This window comes from Anopheles coustani, chromosome 3 (genome assembly GCF_943734705.1).
Source record: "Anopheles coustani chromosome 3, idAnoCousDA_361_x.2, whole genome shotgun sequence".
Classification (NCBI taxonomy): Eukaryota; Metazoa; Arthropoda; class Insecta; order Diptera; family Culicidae; genus Anopheles; species Anopheles coustani.
In genome coordinates this window covers 74,953,637-74,970,815 of record NC_071288.1, presented here as the reverse complement: position 1 = coordinate 74,970,815, position 17,179 = coordinate 74,953,637, and the positions used below count along the sequence as shown (strand labels likewise).

Here is a 17,179-nt window from a genome sequence, read left to right as displayed (position 1 = left end):
ACGCTGAATCGGTCACCGGAAATGGTACACAAACTGATGGGAGTGGATGTCTCCGAGGGCACGCCATCGTCGCAGTCGCCGAAGAAGTCGGTCGACGATGGTGACGTCACACCTGCCTTGGGAAGAAGTGCCTTGGAACGTAGTGAACCTAGCGGACCTACGTCCTACTCGACACCGTCCGGTGAAAGTTCCTCGACCGCTAGCGCTGGTGGTAGCAACATTGGCACCAGCATTAAGGATGCGGCCAAACTTGGCCTTATGGCCGTCGTTGGAGCACCAGTGCTTGGCGGTATGGCCATCGCTGGGGCCATGAAAAAAGCCTTCGAAAAGAAAGACAAGGACGACGCCGGAGCACCCGTTGCTGGGTTTGAGGTTATCGGAAGCGCGGAAGTACCGACGGTGCCGTTTGTTAATCTGGCGGAGGATTTCATCCCTGTCCAATCATCTGGTAAAGCTTCTGCGTCGCCACAACAACTGGAATCAGTACCCGCTAAAGAACAACAAAAGGTGGTTATTGACGTATCACTCAGTAAGATGACAGAAGTAGCCTCTGTTGTTTCTAGCGATCAGGTAGAAAACCAGAAATCCGCTAGTGACATACAAAAGGGCGTGGGAGTAGCTTCAACTGAACCATCAATTGCTTCCCCACAAGATCAGGTTAGAGAACCCATCACCAAGAGTGATGTAAAGGACCCTGCCATCGATACTCCAAGCCAGGGTAAAGATGAACAGTTGCATCCGGAGACGAAGAAACCGCAAGTAAATAAAGACAGTCTGGTTCAATTCCTGGATGCCGAAAGATCTGTCTCACAGGCGAAGACTCTCCCGTCGGCAGCGACCGATGATGATGCCGTTTCGAAGCAGGGAGAAGTCACCCTCGAGTCGAGAGATAAAAGTAAAGATAAGTTGCCCTTGGCGCAAGATGCCTCAAATCAACAGGAGGCCATTGCAACAAGCGGCGTAGCACAAGAACAACCTACAACGGAACAAGAAAGTGCCAAACAACCGTTGACTAACGAGCCGAGCGTTCCTGATACGCAGGTGACGATTCCATCCGAATCAGAAAAGGCTCCAGTAGTTGAAAAGGAAATCGCCCGTGAGGAAGATAAACCTGTTAGGTCGGGTATTGATAGTCAGGAGAGTGGGCAAGCTACCGCAGTGCCTCTGAAGACGGATACTGATGGCTCAGTTGCTAGCTCAGGTGAAACAGATCCTTTGAAGACTTCACAACTAGCAGAATCAAGCGTGGTAGAGCAAGTTCTACAACCTACCGTGAAGTTTGAACCAATTGTTTCAGAACCGGAGAAGGATGCCTTAGTAGTAGTAGCACAACAAACGGGAGTACCTTTGGTTGGGGACGAAAAGCCAGTGATGGTTAAGTCAGAAGAAGCAATGGAAGGAACTGTATCCGCTAATAAACCAGATATGACTGCCTCTGGTGTGCCAATGGAAGGTAAAACGTCGAAGGCAGATTCTACTGCTGGACAGTTGGTGGAGAAACCCTCAACGAAGTCGGTGGAGAGTACAATTGCTCCAGTAGTCGAAGCGTCCTCTGGTGGTGACGCTGGCAAAAAGTTGATGGATGCGGCAAAGCTGGGTCTGATGGCCATGGTGGGAGCTCCACTGCTTGCTGGTAAAGCGGTGGTGGACGCGCTTAAGTCAGACAAACAACCTGCCGGCGACGCGACGGAACGTCACGTAACGTTCGACGAGCGTACGCCCGATCGGCGCTCGATGACGGAGCGACCGGAGCGGATGACACTCGGCGAGGCCATTTCGCAGGGTAAGATCGACCCGAAGAGCTGCCGCATCCTGGTGGACGACAAGGAGATGCCGTACAGTGTTGAGGAGGGGCTGAACAATCGCAACGTGCGCATCTACGACGTGGTCGATGTGCTCTCGAAGGAGCTCATCTCGTTCGTCGAGGGCGACGAGGACGAGGGCCTGCTGGTGCTGGACACCGCCCTCACCGAGAAGCGGCTGGTCGAGCTGGGTGTGTACGATCCGGCGAAGGGCCACTACCTCGATCCGACCACCGGCGAGCGGGTTTCGTTCCGTGATTTCATCTACGGCGCCGGCGCGCTCATTGATCCGCGCACGGTGTTCGTGCAGGATCTCGGCCGGGGCCGGTTCGAGCGGCTGGACGTGGCGCTGCAGAAGCACCTGATCGACAAGCACACCGGCCATATGCTGGACAACAAGACGGGCCGGAAGGTGCAGTTCGTGGAGTGCTGCCGGCGCGGATGGATCGTCCAGCGGGAGCCGGCGGGTTCGCCCGACGCTGATCTGTCGCCAACGCTGGCCGAGGTGGTGGACGCGGGCCAGATCAACCCGCAGACGGGCGAGTTCGTGCGGAACGGCGAAAGCATCCCGATTGCCGAGGCACTGCGAGCGGGCCTGATCGACAGTGGGTCGCTGTCGGTGCGCGACCCAACCGACGGCCAGATTGTGCCGCTCGCGGTTGCCATCGAGCGGGGCGTCATCGATCTGCGGCTTGGAGTTCTTTTCAACCGGGACACGCAGGAGGAGATCGATCTGAACGATGCGTTCGTGCGCGGATACCTGCCCGAGGGCAGCCGCAAACCGATCTCGCTCGAGGCGGCCGTCCGGAAGGGCCTTTACAACCCGGAGTCGGGCCTGATTCTCGACACCATCACCGAGGAGATGGTGGACGTGCAGCGGTCGGTCGACAAGGGCATCGTCGATGCGAAGATCTCGAACGTGAAGGACACGAAGGAGAACACGCTCGTGCCGCTGCAGGACGCGCTGGACAAGAAGCTGCTGGACGCCGGCTCGGGCAAGCTGAAGGACACCGCCAGCGACGAGCTGGTGCCGCTCGATGTGGCGCTGGAGAAGAACCTGATGGACACGCGGCATGTCACGCACAGTCTGCTGGACGTGTTGGCGCGCGAGTTCTACAATCCGGCCACGGGTGGAATCCTCGATCCGGCCAATGGAGATGAGCGTACCCTGCGGGACGCCATCGGAGCAGGGTTGGTGGAGGTTGACAGCGTGCTCATAAGGGACGAGGAGCGAGCTGGGGTGGTCCGGTGTGGGGATGCCATTGCGAGTGGGCTCGTGGACGATGTGCGCGGTGTACTGACGCGTCCCGAGCTCACGCTCGACCGGGCCTACCAGAAGGGTTACGTGTTGAGTCGCCGGAAGCCGATTTCGCTGGCCGACGCGTTGCTGCGTGGTTTCTACGAACCGTCGACGGGCAGGTTCCGGCTGGAGGACGGGGACAACGATGACGGCGGTGACAAGGAGCCGGTGACGCTGGAGCAGGCGATCGCTGAGGGCGAAATCTCGACCGCCGATCTGTGCGTTCGAGACTCCAAGTCCGGCACGGTGATCAACCTGGGCGAAGCGATACGGGCCGGGCTGGTGGATGCCCACGCCGGCCTCGCCGTCGACTCCGCCTCCGGTCTCAGCATGGGCCTGGCGGAGGCGATGGACCGGGGCCTGATCGTGGCCTCGAAACGTCGCTGCAGCCTTCCGGACGCCGTCTACCGGGGTTTGTACGACCCGCGGTCGGGTCAGTTCAGCAGCACGACGACGCCGGAACGCATGTCGACCGAGCGGGCCATCCGGCGCGGTATGCTCGACCCGGAGTCGACCATCGTGAACGTGGGCGGCAAGATCGTCCCGTTCGAGCTGGCCATCGAGAACGGCACGGTGGACGTGCGCCGGGGAACGGTGCGCGACGAAGCCGGCACCCGGATCGATTTCCGCGAGGCGTTCGACCGCGGGCTGCTGGTGGAGGTCCGCAAGCCGATCGGCTTGAGCGAGGCCGTGCTGAAGGGGGTCTACCGGGAGGGTAGTGGGCTGTTCGTGGAACCGTCGACGGGACGGCGGGTGACGCTGGCGCAGGCGATCTCGCCCGACAAGCGGCTGATCGATGCACACTCGGTGCAGTTGCGCGATCCGGCCACCGGCTACTATCGGGATCTGGATCTGCATGAGGCGATTGCGAGCGGGTTGATTGACGGGGAAACGGCCGCGGTGCGGCACGGGGAAGGTACGATCTCGTTGCGGCACGCGTTCGACATTGGGTTGCTGTACGATCGGAAGGCACCGGTGAGTTTGCAGCGCGCAATCCACCAGGGTATCTACGAGGACGCGAGTGGGCGCTTGATTGAACCGGCTACCGGTCGTAAAATAACGCTCCAGGAAGCGATGCGGAAGTTCATCGTGAACCCGCAGCTTCCGTGCTACTTTTCCGAGCGCGACGAAACCATGCTCAACCTGTTCGAGGCGTGCCGGGCGAAGCTGATCGACCGGCGGGAGGGTGTTTTCCGAGAGCCAGGTAGCGAGGTGTTCATCCCACTTAGTGAAGCGCTCGCTCTCGGGTTGATTGTGGACATCGAGAGTGCCGGCTTCGGGTTGTACGAGACGCTGGCGATGGGTTTCTATCGGGCCGACACGGGTCACGTTCTGCATCCGATCACCGGACGTCAGATAACGCTGGCCGAAGCGTGCGCCGAGGATGTGGTCAGTGCGGCGGGTTCGATCGTGCGCCAGGGTGATCGCTACATGCGCCTGGACGCGGCCATCGAGCGGGGTGTGGTGGATGCCGAGGAGGGTGTTTACCGGCTGCCGGACGCGGCGATCGACCTTCAGGAGGCGCGCCGCCGGGGGCTGATCGTGACGAACCAGAAGCTGCTGGCGCTCGAGAAAGCCATCCGCATGGGACTGTATCGGGCCGAGTCGGGGACGTTCGCGGACCCAAGCCCGACCGAGGAGAGGGGGGGTGTGCCGGAACTGCTTACGCTGCAGGAGGCGCTCGACGCCGGACTGCTCGACTGCGAGACGACCGTGTACAAGGACGCGCTCACCGGGCAGGACCGGCCGCTGCGGGCAGCTATCGGGGCGGGGGACATTGACGTGGGCAAGGGTAAGGTGCTCGATCGGAAGCACGATCGGGCGCACAACTTTGATGCCGCGTTCGCCAAGGGTCTGCTGGTGACGGTGGCGCGCCCTATTACGGGCCGCATCCTGGAGCGCAAGGAGTCGATTGACAACCTGCTCCAGCAGGAGTCCCCACTCGGGCGGGGGCCGAAAGAGATGAGTGTGACGGATGCGCTCCGGCACGAGCTGCTCTCGCTCGACGAGTCGGTGGTGCGCGACCCGCGTACCGGACTCTTCGTGACGCTACGTCAGGCGCTGCAAGATGGCGCCATCCTGCAGGAAAGTGCCCGTGCCACCGTCGATCCGGCGCTGCTGTTCTTCACCTTCGACAACGACTGCATCGTGTACGTGCGCGAGCCGCTCAGCTTCGACCGGGCGGTCGAGTCGCGGCTGCTGGACCTCTCGACCGGACGGTTCCAGACCGCCACCGACCCGAAGGTGGTTGTGACCCTGCGCGACGCGATCGTGCAGGGCCGAATCGACCCGGAGTCCGTCCTGCTGAAGGACGGCGCCAAGCGCAAGCTGCTGCACCTGCCGGAAGCGTTCCGCAAGGGGCTGATCGAGCCGGAGAAGTCGCACGTGCTCGACACGGCCAGCTCGAAGCTGGTGCCGCTGCAGGCGGCCGTCGAGGCCGGCCTGCTCACCACGCCGCGCCGCTCGTTCGGGCTGCTCGAGGCGCTCGACTACGGCCTATACGCGCCCGCGGCCGGCGGCCTCTTCCGCGATCCGTTCCACCAGACGGCCCCGGCCCGGACGCTGGCGGCCACCGTCGACGCCGGACTGCTCGATCCGTCCACGACGGTCGTGCGCGACGGCGCACCAAGTGTTGCTAGTGGCGGTGGAAGTGGTGGGGGTGGTGCTATCGTGCCCCTGCAGGCCGCCATCGCCAGCGGGCGGGTTGATGCCACGCGCGGTCAGTACCGCCTGGACGATCACGACACGATCGATCTCGTGCAAGCACGTGAGAAAGGATATCTTTTGCTAGCCGAGCAACGGGTAAGTTCGCCGTGCTGCACACGAACCCTTCGTTTCTCACCGAACCCTCTCCCACCTCTCGGACCTCTCAAACCCCAAGCCCTCTTACTCTTTCTCCCCAAATCCCGTCCGCCGCCTCTTTCCACTTCATTTAAAACCCCTCCTTCTGCTGCTGCAACTGCTGCTGGGGTGGAGAGAGGGTATCGGTGGGTTTTCGTGTTTCCTGCTCTTCATTCTTTTTCTAAACCCGGTGATAAAAACCATCCTTCCGTTCTATGTGTTTTTATCCCCGCTGGGCTCTCATCCATTCTGTTATTTCGTTGGTTTGTTTTTTTTACTTAATTCTCAATAACTCATTCCATTCGAATATGTTTTCCATCTTTGTTTTGGTATGCGTTTTTTGTTTTTTTTTTCGTGGAGAATTGTGTGCGCAACTGCTCCCTTAACGGCAAAGTGCGGTTTTCACAGAGCTTGTGCATTATGTAATGGATCTTGTTTTCCTTTTTGGCATCGTTTTTAAACCAAAGAAGTTCACGGAAATGAAACGTTTGTCTTTAAATCATTCTCATCATATCCTAACGCAAGTGGCTTTTGCAAGCGTTGTTTTTTTCTGTTTTTTCACACAAATTCAGTTGATTCTTTATTTTAGGTTTTGTTTAGCTTTATGCTAGATGAAAGCCATTATCATAAAACTAATTTGAGAATTGGAACTGTCACATCATCTACTATAGAAAACAGTTAGTATGTCTAGTTCTCATTTGTTCTTAGTTTTGTTTTGTTAATCTCTCGCTCTCATTCAAAGTGTTCGAATGAGCTTTGGTTGGCCATTTTTCAGCAAGTTAAGCAACCACAGTGTTAATTTTCGTTTGAATATTTATATTTTTTTATTTTTATATAATAGTTCAATGCCACTTTAGAAAAGTATTTAACTAATCAAACAAGACCAAGCGCCTTTTAAATTGATATGATGCAAAATTCTTCCTTCCTTTAGCAAATGCATAACGGTTTTTTACTTTCTGACATTCTTTTTTCTGGCCACTCCTTCTCAATTTCATTCAATCTACGTTTTCTTTTTTCCCGCTCCGCATGGAAATCTTAAAATACCGCTTATATAGTACCTTCAACAATCAATCGTTGACTTTATATCAAACTGTTCTTCACTCTTGTTGTTTCCAATTCATTGTATTTCTATTTCAAATCTATTGTTCGGTTTGTATCTGTTGTGCATGTGATATCTTTCACGAGCAGAGCAACTGGGTTTGATTACGTCCTATAAATGATAATCTATTTAAATTAGTGCAATTAACCTAAAGCAATTAACAATTTTCTTCCCCTTGTTTCTTTACTCGCTTAGTGTCGTAACATGACTTCTTTATCGACTATCAAGTGCTTTTTTGTTTGCTTAACTGTCTTTGAAGAAATGGTCAACCAAAATAGTGAGCATATGCTGATGCAAACTCCCTTTCGAGGACGTGGGAGTGTTGGTAGTCGAGTAATAGAAATAGATATTGTTTCTACGTACGCCTTACTGGGCAAAATTACCTTAGACTGCACACTACGGAATAAGGACTGAAATAGTCTTGAATTACTAGTAGAAGGAATGTTGAAGGACACAATATAACAATCGTAAAATTGTTCCAACACCTCGCGGTGCAAGTCCACATTTTACTTTCTCATGTCATTTCACTTGTCATGCCTGCTCATTCACGTTCACCATGGCATATATTGAACCTTCAAAACCTAAACTGCATTGGGTAAAAAAAATATATATGAAGAAAAAACATTTGCATGCGGAAAACAGGAATGGAAAAGTGAACATTATTGTGGGGACTGCAAAAAAGGGTTTAAAACATGTGTGCGCGTGTGTGTGCTTTTTACTTGTTTAAGAAAATGTATGTGCGATAAAACTAAGCAGCAAAAACAGCTTTTGAATAGTGTAGGGATGCGAAATTTTCTGCTAGAGAAGAAAAAGGTTTGCATATTAAAAAGCATATTGTGAAAACCGGTCTGTTTCAGGATACGATGGTTTCAGACCTAGCAAATAGAAATAAGGAAAATTAGCAAGGGCCTCAATTTAAGAACTTTAATGCCATCTTCAATACTTTTGCTTCCAATTTTGTACAGTTTTATTAGATATTTTGCACATTATTAGTAAGACAAGTTTTTGCTCTTGCCACTACGGCGTAACTGTAATGTTTCTCTCGTACAATACTTATAAGGTAGAGTCTCGACGTGATGTCGGGACAAGTGTAGCATTATGAAAAATATTTTCAAATTATTTTAAATTATTTGACAATTTTTACAACAAAATTTCTTTTCAGGACTTGTAAATATGCTACTGATTTTACTAAAGAACTTTTGAACATAATATAACCTTTTTTGCGGACCATTAAAATAGAAAAAATAACACACACCGTACCAACGTTGTGCACGAAGCATATGTTTGACCACAGCTAATACTAACACATACCTCCTAACAACAACATGTTTGCTATCGTAGAGCCACTAAAATTTTGTGTGCTTCATTTGGCATTTTACCTAGGTCGTAGTAATTTTTATGTTTATTTTAATATTATTTACTCTATGTTTTGCAACGTCAGGTGGATCAAAATCCGCACAGAAGCGGTCAACAAAACGATACAGTTCTTTTTGACAAAAGAAAACCCAAAACAGCGTGTTGTCCCACTGCAGTGTATCTCCTTGTTCGATGTTCCACATTATGATGTTTGGCCTAATTTATCTCTTACTCCACTGCTTCTATTGCGTTTGTGTGATATTTTCGTTCATTTTTGTTTGCGTGTTATGTTTGCGTGAGTCGGTTTTCCTCCTATTTATTTACCCATATTCTTCCTATGTACTCAAACTCTGTGGTGTTTTCACAACTGTCGTTTATTTCCATCGATTTTCTGTATCATTTAAAAAATATCCTATATTTTATTTACTCCCACTACGGTCATACTTTCTTCTAGTCCTGCACGGTTGTGTGCATCGGGATTGTGATTATGCTCTGTTTTACCCTCGTTCTATCGTACTCGTTTGCTTTTGGTTTGTGCTGTGTGTTCGGTTTGATCGTGTTTTTGGTTGTCTTCTCTTTTTTGTTTTTCTGCATTTTGTTTATTTGTATGTATCTTTATATACTCTCTCATTTTATCTCTCTTACTCTATATGTTTCTTATTTTCTAGAACCGTGTGCATTATCATCATCATTAATATCTGAACCATTGAAATGAACTTTTTTATTCCTCGTTTGTTGTGTTTATTCTCGATTTTTGTTTTGTATCATACTTTCAACATGAATTACCCAACATTTGTGTACATTTCATAACGTTGTAAACTCGTAAAGAACGACATGTGCTCAGTCGAGCTCTTTGTTGCATTCTACTGAAACTGTACTAATTGTATTGCATTTAATTTCTACTTTCTACCTCCGTCAAAACCCAATTATACCAATAACAGCAAGCAGTGATCGAGAAGTTCGCTCTCTGTGAGGACCACCTAGCCAAGCTCCTGGAATGGATAACTCGCGTCGAGCAAGACATCGCCGCCGTCGGTGGACCCAAGGAACGGGTCGACGATCTGCGCAATCAGATCAACTCGCTGAAGGTAAATTATCGACAGTTGCACCCGTTCTCTCCAACCCTAAAATTAATTCTTTTTTGTTTCTTGCAGCAAATCAAGGAAGACATCGATGCACAGAGCCGGCCGGTTGCTTCATGCTTGGATCAAGTGCGCCAGTTGGTGCTGACCGGTGGAGATGTGCTAAGCGCACCTGAAGTGTCCGCATTGGAGACCTCGGGCCGTGAACTGCGTGCTCGCGTCGACAAAGCACAGGACCGCACTGGAAAGTTGCTGCGACGCCTTGGTGCTGCCCGCGACGAGCTGGGTAAACTGCGCACCGAGCTGGACACGTTCTCCGGCTGGCTGCAGACGTCACGCCGTACGCTGGAGGAGAAGGAAAGCACACTGTCCGATCTGAACAATCTGCCGTCGCAGTCCGACACGGTGAAGGAATTCCACAGCGACGTTATTGCGCACCAGGCCGATCTGCGCTTCATCACCATGTCGGCCCAGAAGTTTGTCGACGAGTGCAAGGACTATTTGGGTGTGCTGAATGACTTCCGTACGACGCTGCCGGATCGTCTGCCTCACATTGAGCAGATTTCCAGCTCGGACAGTCCGATCCGCCAAGAGGTGTCTCTGGTGACGGCACAGTACCGGGATCTGTTGAACCGGGCCAACGCGCTGTTGGATCGTCTGGCTGGCCTCGGCAGTCGCCAGCGGGACTATCAGGAATCGCTTGAGAAGGTGCGCAGCTGGCTGCGGGATGTGCAGCCACGTGTTAGTAGCGCGCTGTCCGACCCTATCGCTGCGGACCCGCAGTCGGTTCAAGACCAGATGAATCAGACTCGAGCGCTCCAGAGCGAGTTCCTTTCACAAGGCCGTCTGATCGACAACGTACAGTATTCCCTCGATGGGTTGCTTAAATCACTTGCCGGCCGGCTCAGCCCGTCGGAGGTGTCCGCGCTGGAGATTCCGGTGGAAGAGGTGAAGGACAAGTACAGCCAGCTTCTGGAGGCACTGGGAGACCGTGCCAAACTACTCGATACGGCGCTGGTGCAATCGCAGGGCGTGCAAGATGCACTCGATGGACTCGCCGTGTGGATCAACCAGTCGGAGGAGAAGTTTAAGCTGCAGAACCGGCCCGCTTCGTTGATCAAGGACCGGCTAAACGAGCAGGTTCGCGAGCATCGTGGGTTACTGAACGATTTGGAATCGCACCGCACTAGCCTGGAGAGTGTGACGCTGTCCGCACAGGAGCTGATGGCGACACCATCGAACACTCGTCTAGCCAAGCGCATCGAAAGTAACCTGATCGATGTGACCGGGCGTTTCGAGAAGCTGCTCGATAAGGCTCTGAAGCGCGGAGAGTTCCTCGAGGACACGCTGTCTCAGCTGACGAAGTTCCTGAACGATTCGTCCAACCTTGAGCAGGAACTGACCGCACTGAACGACGCACTGGAGGGCCGTGAACTTGTGTCGCTCCCGGCGGAGGTGTTGGCCCAGCGTATGGTGGAACTGTCCCGTCTGAAGGGAGATCTGCGTCCACAGTACGACGCCACCGTTCGTCTGGGTAAGGAGCTCGTGGGCAAACGTGATGTTACCGACTCTGGTGTGGTACGAGATTTGGTGAAAACGCTGGAGAACCTCTGGAAGACGATGGACACGACGTTGGAGGAGAAGCTGAAGCTGTCCAAGCAGAAGGCCGAGCAGCTGCACGCGTACGAAGACCTCAAGGAGCAGGTGTTGGTGTGGCTGTCGAGTATCGAGACGCGCACCAACAATCTTGCCCCAGTGGCAGTGGACGTTGATGCGATCAAGTACCAGATCGAGGAGGTGCGTCCCCTGGTGAAGGAGCACCGCGAGTATGGCGTGACGATCGATCGCGTCAACGACTTGGGCGCGCAGTATGACGCACTGATTCGGCCAGACAGCCCCACGCGCAAGCGTTCGGTGTACAGCCCGATCAAGCGCTCGACCGTGAGCCCTATGCGACGCCTTTCGGGAGACACACGCTCGCCCAGCCCGACTAAGGGCGGTGCCGGCGGCGGTCCATCGCCGTTGTCGCCCGCGAGTGGATCGAGCGGATTCGGTAGCCGGCGCTCGTCCCAGGACGGCTTCCAGCTAACCGATCTGACTCCGATCCAGCAGCAGTTGACGGAGATCAACAATCGCTACAGCTTGGTCGGCGCCCGGTTGAACGATCGTCAGAACGAACTCGACTCGGTGCGCGACGAGGTGCGAAAGCACGCGGACAGTCTGAAGACGTTGGCGAGCTTCCTGGACAAGATTCACCGGCAAGTTCCGCGGGACGTTATCAGCAACAAGGAGGAGGCGGATCGCTGCAACAAACAGGCCCGCAAGATTCTGGAGGAGATGTACGAACGCCAGAGCCTTCTCGACTCGACCCGCGCCCAGGTGAAGGACCTGCTGAAGCGCAAACCGGACGTACAGGGTGCCGAACGGCTGCGCTCGGAGCTTGACGCCGTGGCGGACCGCTGGAAGAACCTGAACGACCTGTGCAAGGACCGCATCACGTTCTCCGAGCAGCTGCGCGACTTCTTGGACACGCACGACAACCTGAACGGCTGGCTGGGTGCAAAGGAACGCATGCTGACGGTGCTGGGTCCGATTTCGTCCGACCCGCGCATGGTCCAGAGCCAGGTGCAGCAGGTGCAAGTGCTACGTGAGGAGTTCCGCGGCCAACAGCCGCAGCTGAATCACCTGCAGGAGGTAGGAAATGCGGTGTTGGAGCACTTGCGAGAGTCCTCGCCCGAGGGCCAAGCCGTTTCGACGAAGCTTCGTAATGTGCAGAAGAAGTGGGACGAGCTGGTGGCACGGTTGGATGAGCGTGCGCAGAGTCTTGGTGCTGCCGCCGACAGCTCGAAGGAGTTCGACGCTGGGCTGAACCGGCTGCGTGAAGCGCTGCAGACGATCAGCGACAACTTGGACGCGCTGCCGACCGACCGGGACCATCAGGAGGCGTTGCGAAAGATTGAAAATCTCGAGCGACAACTCGAAGGCCAGCGACCACTGTTGGCCGACTCGGAAGCGGCTGCCGAGACGCTCTGCCGTGTGCTTAGCGATCCGGCATCGCGAGCTGACGTAAATGCACGCGTGGCCGCCGTCGGCAAGCAGTATCAGACGTTGCAGAAAAAGCTCGACCTGCGCAAGGCGGAGACGGACGCGGCACTGCGGGACGGACGTCAGTTTGCCGAGACCTGTGCCAAAACGCTCGGCTGGCTGTCGGGCGAGCTGGGTAATCTGACCGATCGGCTGCTCGTGTCGGCCCACCGACCAACGCTCCAGCATCAGATCGATACGCACGAACCTATCTACCGTGAGGTAATGGGCCGCGAGCACGAGGTCATCATGCTGCTCAACAAGGGCCGCGAGCTGCAGGAGAAACCGGGCCAGACTCCGGACCGGACGGTGCAGCGTGATTTGGAGAAAATTTCCCAACAATGGGATCGACTTCGTTCGGCGGCCGTCGATCGTCACTCGCGACTGCAGACGTGCATGGAGCACTGCAAGAAGCATGCGGCCGCTTCCGAGGCATTCCTGGCGTGGCTGCGTGGAGCCGAGGACAAACTGGCCACACTGAAGCCGGGTGTGCTGAAGAAACAGCAGCTCGACCAGCAGCTGCGCGAGCTGCAAACATTCCGCAGTGACGTGTGGAAACGATCCGGCGAGTATGAGACGTGCCGCAGCCTCGGGGAGACTTTCATCGGTGCGTGCGACGTGGATAAGGAGGCCATCAAGGCGGAACTGCAGGACATGCGCGATCGCTGGGAGCGCCTGAACAATGAGTTGCTGGCACGTGCACAAACACTGGAGACCTGTGCCAAGCGATTGGGAGACTTCAACGAGGAACTGCGCGATCTCGATCATGCGGTTGGACGCTGCGAAGATCGGCTCGGAGCGCACGATGCTCTTGGCGGTGCGGCGAAAGATCCGAAGCTGCTGGAGCGAGTACGAGCTATCAAGGACGATGCAGGCGCTTTGCGTAAGCCACTACAATCGGTGCGCAAGCTAGCGGGAGAGATCGCAGGGGAGGCTCGCGCCGTTGGAGGCGATGCGGACCACCTCAAGACGGAGGTGGATGGCATTGCGGATCGCATCGAAGACTTGCATGCCCGCCTGGACGACCGTTGCGGTGAGCTTCAGTCGGCGGCCACGGCCGTCGCGCAGTTCAACGATCAGGTAAAACTTCTCGGAGTGGATCTCGGTGAGCTGGAGAACCATCTGGACTCGCTGGCCCCACCGGCACGTGAGATAAAGCTCGTGATGAACCAGCTCGACGAGGTGGCCGGAATACTGGGCAAGATAGATCGTGTAGGAGCGCACGTCAGCGAGGTTGAGCGTGCCGGTGAACAGTTGGTCGACTGCGGGTTTGCGCCGGATACGGCACAGACACGCGATCAGATTGGTTCACTCCGCAAGCAACTCGGACGGCTCGAGAATCGTGCCCGTGACCGCGATGATACACTACAGCGTGCGCTGAAGGCGCTGGAGAAATTCTACGACATGCACGCTCACGCGCTGGAAGATCTGAGCGAGGTGAGCGACGAGCTGCGTAAGATGAAACCGGTCAGCTCGGAGCTAGAACAAATCCGCAACCAGCAGGATGATATGCGCCGCTTCCGGCAGCGCGTTGTCGATCCGCTGGCAGGCAAGATCGACGAGATCAACCGAGCCGGCCAGGAGCTTATCCGGTCTGCCCAGGGTGGCGTTCCGACGGCGATCCTTGAAAAGGATCTCGAGAAGCTGAACGAGCGTTGGAGCGAGCTGAAGGAGAAGATGAATGAACGCGACCGGCGGCTCGATGTGGGTCTGCTGCAATCGGGCAAGTTCCAGGAGGCGCTCGACGGGCTCTCGCAGTGGCTGAAGAACACCGAAGAGATGGTTGCGAACCAGAAACCTCCATCGGCGGACTATATGGTCGTGAAGGCGCAGTTGGCGGAGCAGAAGGTCTTGACACGGCTGTTGTTCGATAGGCAAGACTCGATGTCTTCGTTGTTCCAGCTCGGCCAGGAGGTGGCCGCCGGTTGTGATGCCACCGAGAAGGCCGCCATCGAGCGCCAGCTGAAGGAACTGATGCGTCGTTTCGACGACCTGACTGACGCAACGCAGCGCCGCACGCTGGACCTCGAACAGGCGATGCATGTGGCGAAGCAGTTCCAGGACCAGCTTGTGCCGCTCACCAAGTGGCTGGAAGGAGCCGAGCGAGCCGTCAAAGCGATGGAGCTGGTGCCGACGGACGAGGAGAAGATCCAGGCACGCATCCGCGAACACGAGCAACTGCACGACGAGATCCTCTCGAAGAAGCCAGACTTCAGCGAGCTCGCCGACATTGCCGGGCAGCTGATGGAGCTGGTGGGCGACGATGAGGGTGTAACGCTGAGCGAGAAGGTCAAAAACGCCACCGACCGGTACACGGATCTGGTGGTTGCCAGCGAGAACATCGGTCACGTGTTGAACGAGTCCCGGCAGGGTCTGCGCCATCTGGTTCTGACCTACCAGGATCTCGTGTCGTGGATGGAGAAGACGGAGAGCCGGCTCGCACGGTTCAAGATCATTCCGGTGCACACGGAGAAGCTGCTCGAGCAGATGGACGCGTTGGTGGTGCTGAACGAGGAGATCGCCAGCCGCTCACCGAACGTCGAGTCGACGGTGGACGCCGGTTCGGAGCTTATGAAGCACATTTCGTCCGACGAGGCACTGCAACTGAAGGACAAACTGGACTCGCTGCAGCGACGGTACGGTGAGCTGACGACGAAGGGTGGCGACCTGCTGAAACACGCCCAAGACGCCCTTCCGTTGGTGCAACAGTTCCACGACAGCCATCTACGCCTGGTGAACTGGATGCAAGCGGCCGAATCGTCCCTGGCAACGGGTGACGCGAACGAATCCGACATTGCTCGGCTGGAGGCGGAACTGTCGGAAATCCGACCCCTTCTCGAGCAGGTGAACTCGATCGGACCGCAACTGTGCCAGATCTCGCCGGGAGAGGGTGCCTCGACGATCGAGGGAATCGTTACGCGGGACAACCGCCGTTTCGAGGCCATCGTCGAACAGATTCAGCGTAAGGCCGAGCGCCTGCACCTGAGCAAGCAACGTTCGAACGAGGTGACGGCCGATATCGACGAGCTGTTGGAGTGGTTCCGTGATATGGATGCCACCCTGCGGGACGCTGATCCACCGGCGATGACACCGAAGTTGGTGCGCGCCCAGTTGCAAGAGCACCGCTCTATCAACGACGACATCTCGAGCCAGAAGGGTCGCGTCCGCGACGTCACTGCAGCCGCGAAGAAGGTTCTGCGCGAATCGCAGCCAAACGACGGAACGATGGCGCTGCGCGAGAAGCTTGAGGATCTGAAGGAAATGGTCGAGACGGTGGCCGCTCTTTGCTCGAACCGCCTTTCGGTGTTGGAACAGGCACTGCCGCTGTCGGAGCACTTTGCCGACTCGCACACCGGGCTGGTAGGCTGGCTGAGCGACATGGAGCACCAGATCTCGATGCTCTCGATGCCCGCCCTACGCCCGGATCAGATCGCGATCCAGCAGGACAAGAACGAGCGGCTGACGCAGTCGATTGCCGAACACAAGCCGCTGCTGGATAAGCTGAACAAGACCGGCGAGGCACTGATGGCGCTGGTTGCGGACGACGATGCGGCCAAGATTGGCGAGCTGCTCGACTCGGACAATGCACGGTACGCGGCTCTGCGTACGGAACTTCGCGAACGCCAGAACGCACTCGATCAGGCGCTGCAGGAGTCGAGTCAGTTCTCGGACAAACTCGAAGGAATGCTCCGAGCGCTGCAGAACACGGCCGACCAGGCGAACCAGGCCGATCCGATCTCGGCACATCCGCCGAAGATTCGTGACCAGCTCGACGAAAACGCAGCCCTGGTGCAGGACATCGACAAACGAGGCGAAGCGTTCGCGGCCGTTCAGCGGGCGGCCAGCGATGTGATCGCAAAGGCGACCAACCAATCCGACCCAGCCGTGAGGGACATCAAGAAGAAGCTGGACAAACTGAACGCCCTCTGGGGTGACCTGCAGAAGACGACATCAAAGCGCGGCACTGCGCTGAACGATACGCTGTCCGTGGCCGATCGGTTCTGGCGTGAGATGCAGGCCGTGATGGACACGCTGCGTGAGCTACAGGAGGCGCTCCAGACGCAGGAACCACCGGCGGCACAGCCGCAAGCCATCCAGAAGCAGCAGGTCGCGCTGCAGGAGATCCGCCAGGAGATCGACCAGACGAAACCGGAGGTGGAGCAGGTACGACGCACTGGCAGCAACCTGATGTCGCTCTGCGGCGAACCGGACAAGCCGGAGGTGAAGAAACACATCGAGGATCTGGACCACGCGTGGGACAACATTACGGCCCTGTACGCCAAGCGCGAGGAGAATCTGATCGACGCGATGGAGAAGGCGATGGAGTTCCACGAGACGCTGCAGAACCTGCTCAGCTTCCTGGCGCGTGCCGAGGAGCGCTTCCAGAAGCTTGGACCGCTCGGCTCGGACATCGAGGCAGTGAAGAAGCAGATCGAGCAGCTGAAGCACTTCAAGGACGATGTCGATCCGCACATGGTGGAGGTGGAGGCGTTGAACCGGTAAGTAGCATGCCATGGAACGACCTGACGATGTTTATACATTCCTATATATATATGGGTTAATTGTTTCTCTCTCGTTTTCATGCCGTCACATATGGATGTGTTTTTAGAGCTCT

The 17,179-nt window shown here is 55.7% G+C and overlaps 1 protein-coding gene across 3 annotated transcripts in view; it reads left to right on the top strand.

The window, feature by feature from the left end:
• LOC131259492 (dystonin) overlaps positions 1-17,179 on the top strand; it is a 113,130-nt gene that overhangs the window by 77,138 nt on the left and 18,813 nt on the right. For all 3 annotated transcript variants that reach the window (XM_058260995.1, XM_058260996.1, XM_058260997.1), the window contains 2 exons: positions 9,340-9,486; positions 9,553-17,063. In XM_058260995.1, coding sequence (XP_058116978.1) covers positions 9,340-9,486; positions 9,553-17,063 — 7,658 coding nt within the window. The remainder of the gene's footprint in view (positions 1-9,339; positions 9,487-9,552; positions 17,064-17,179) is intronic.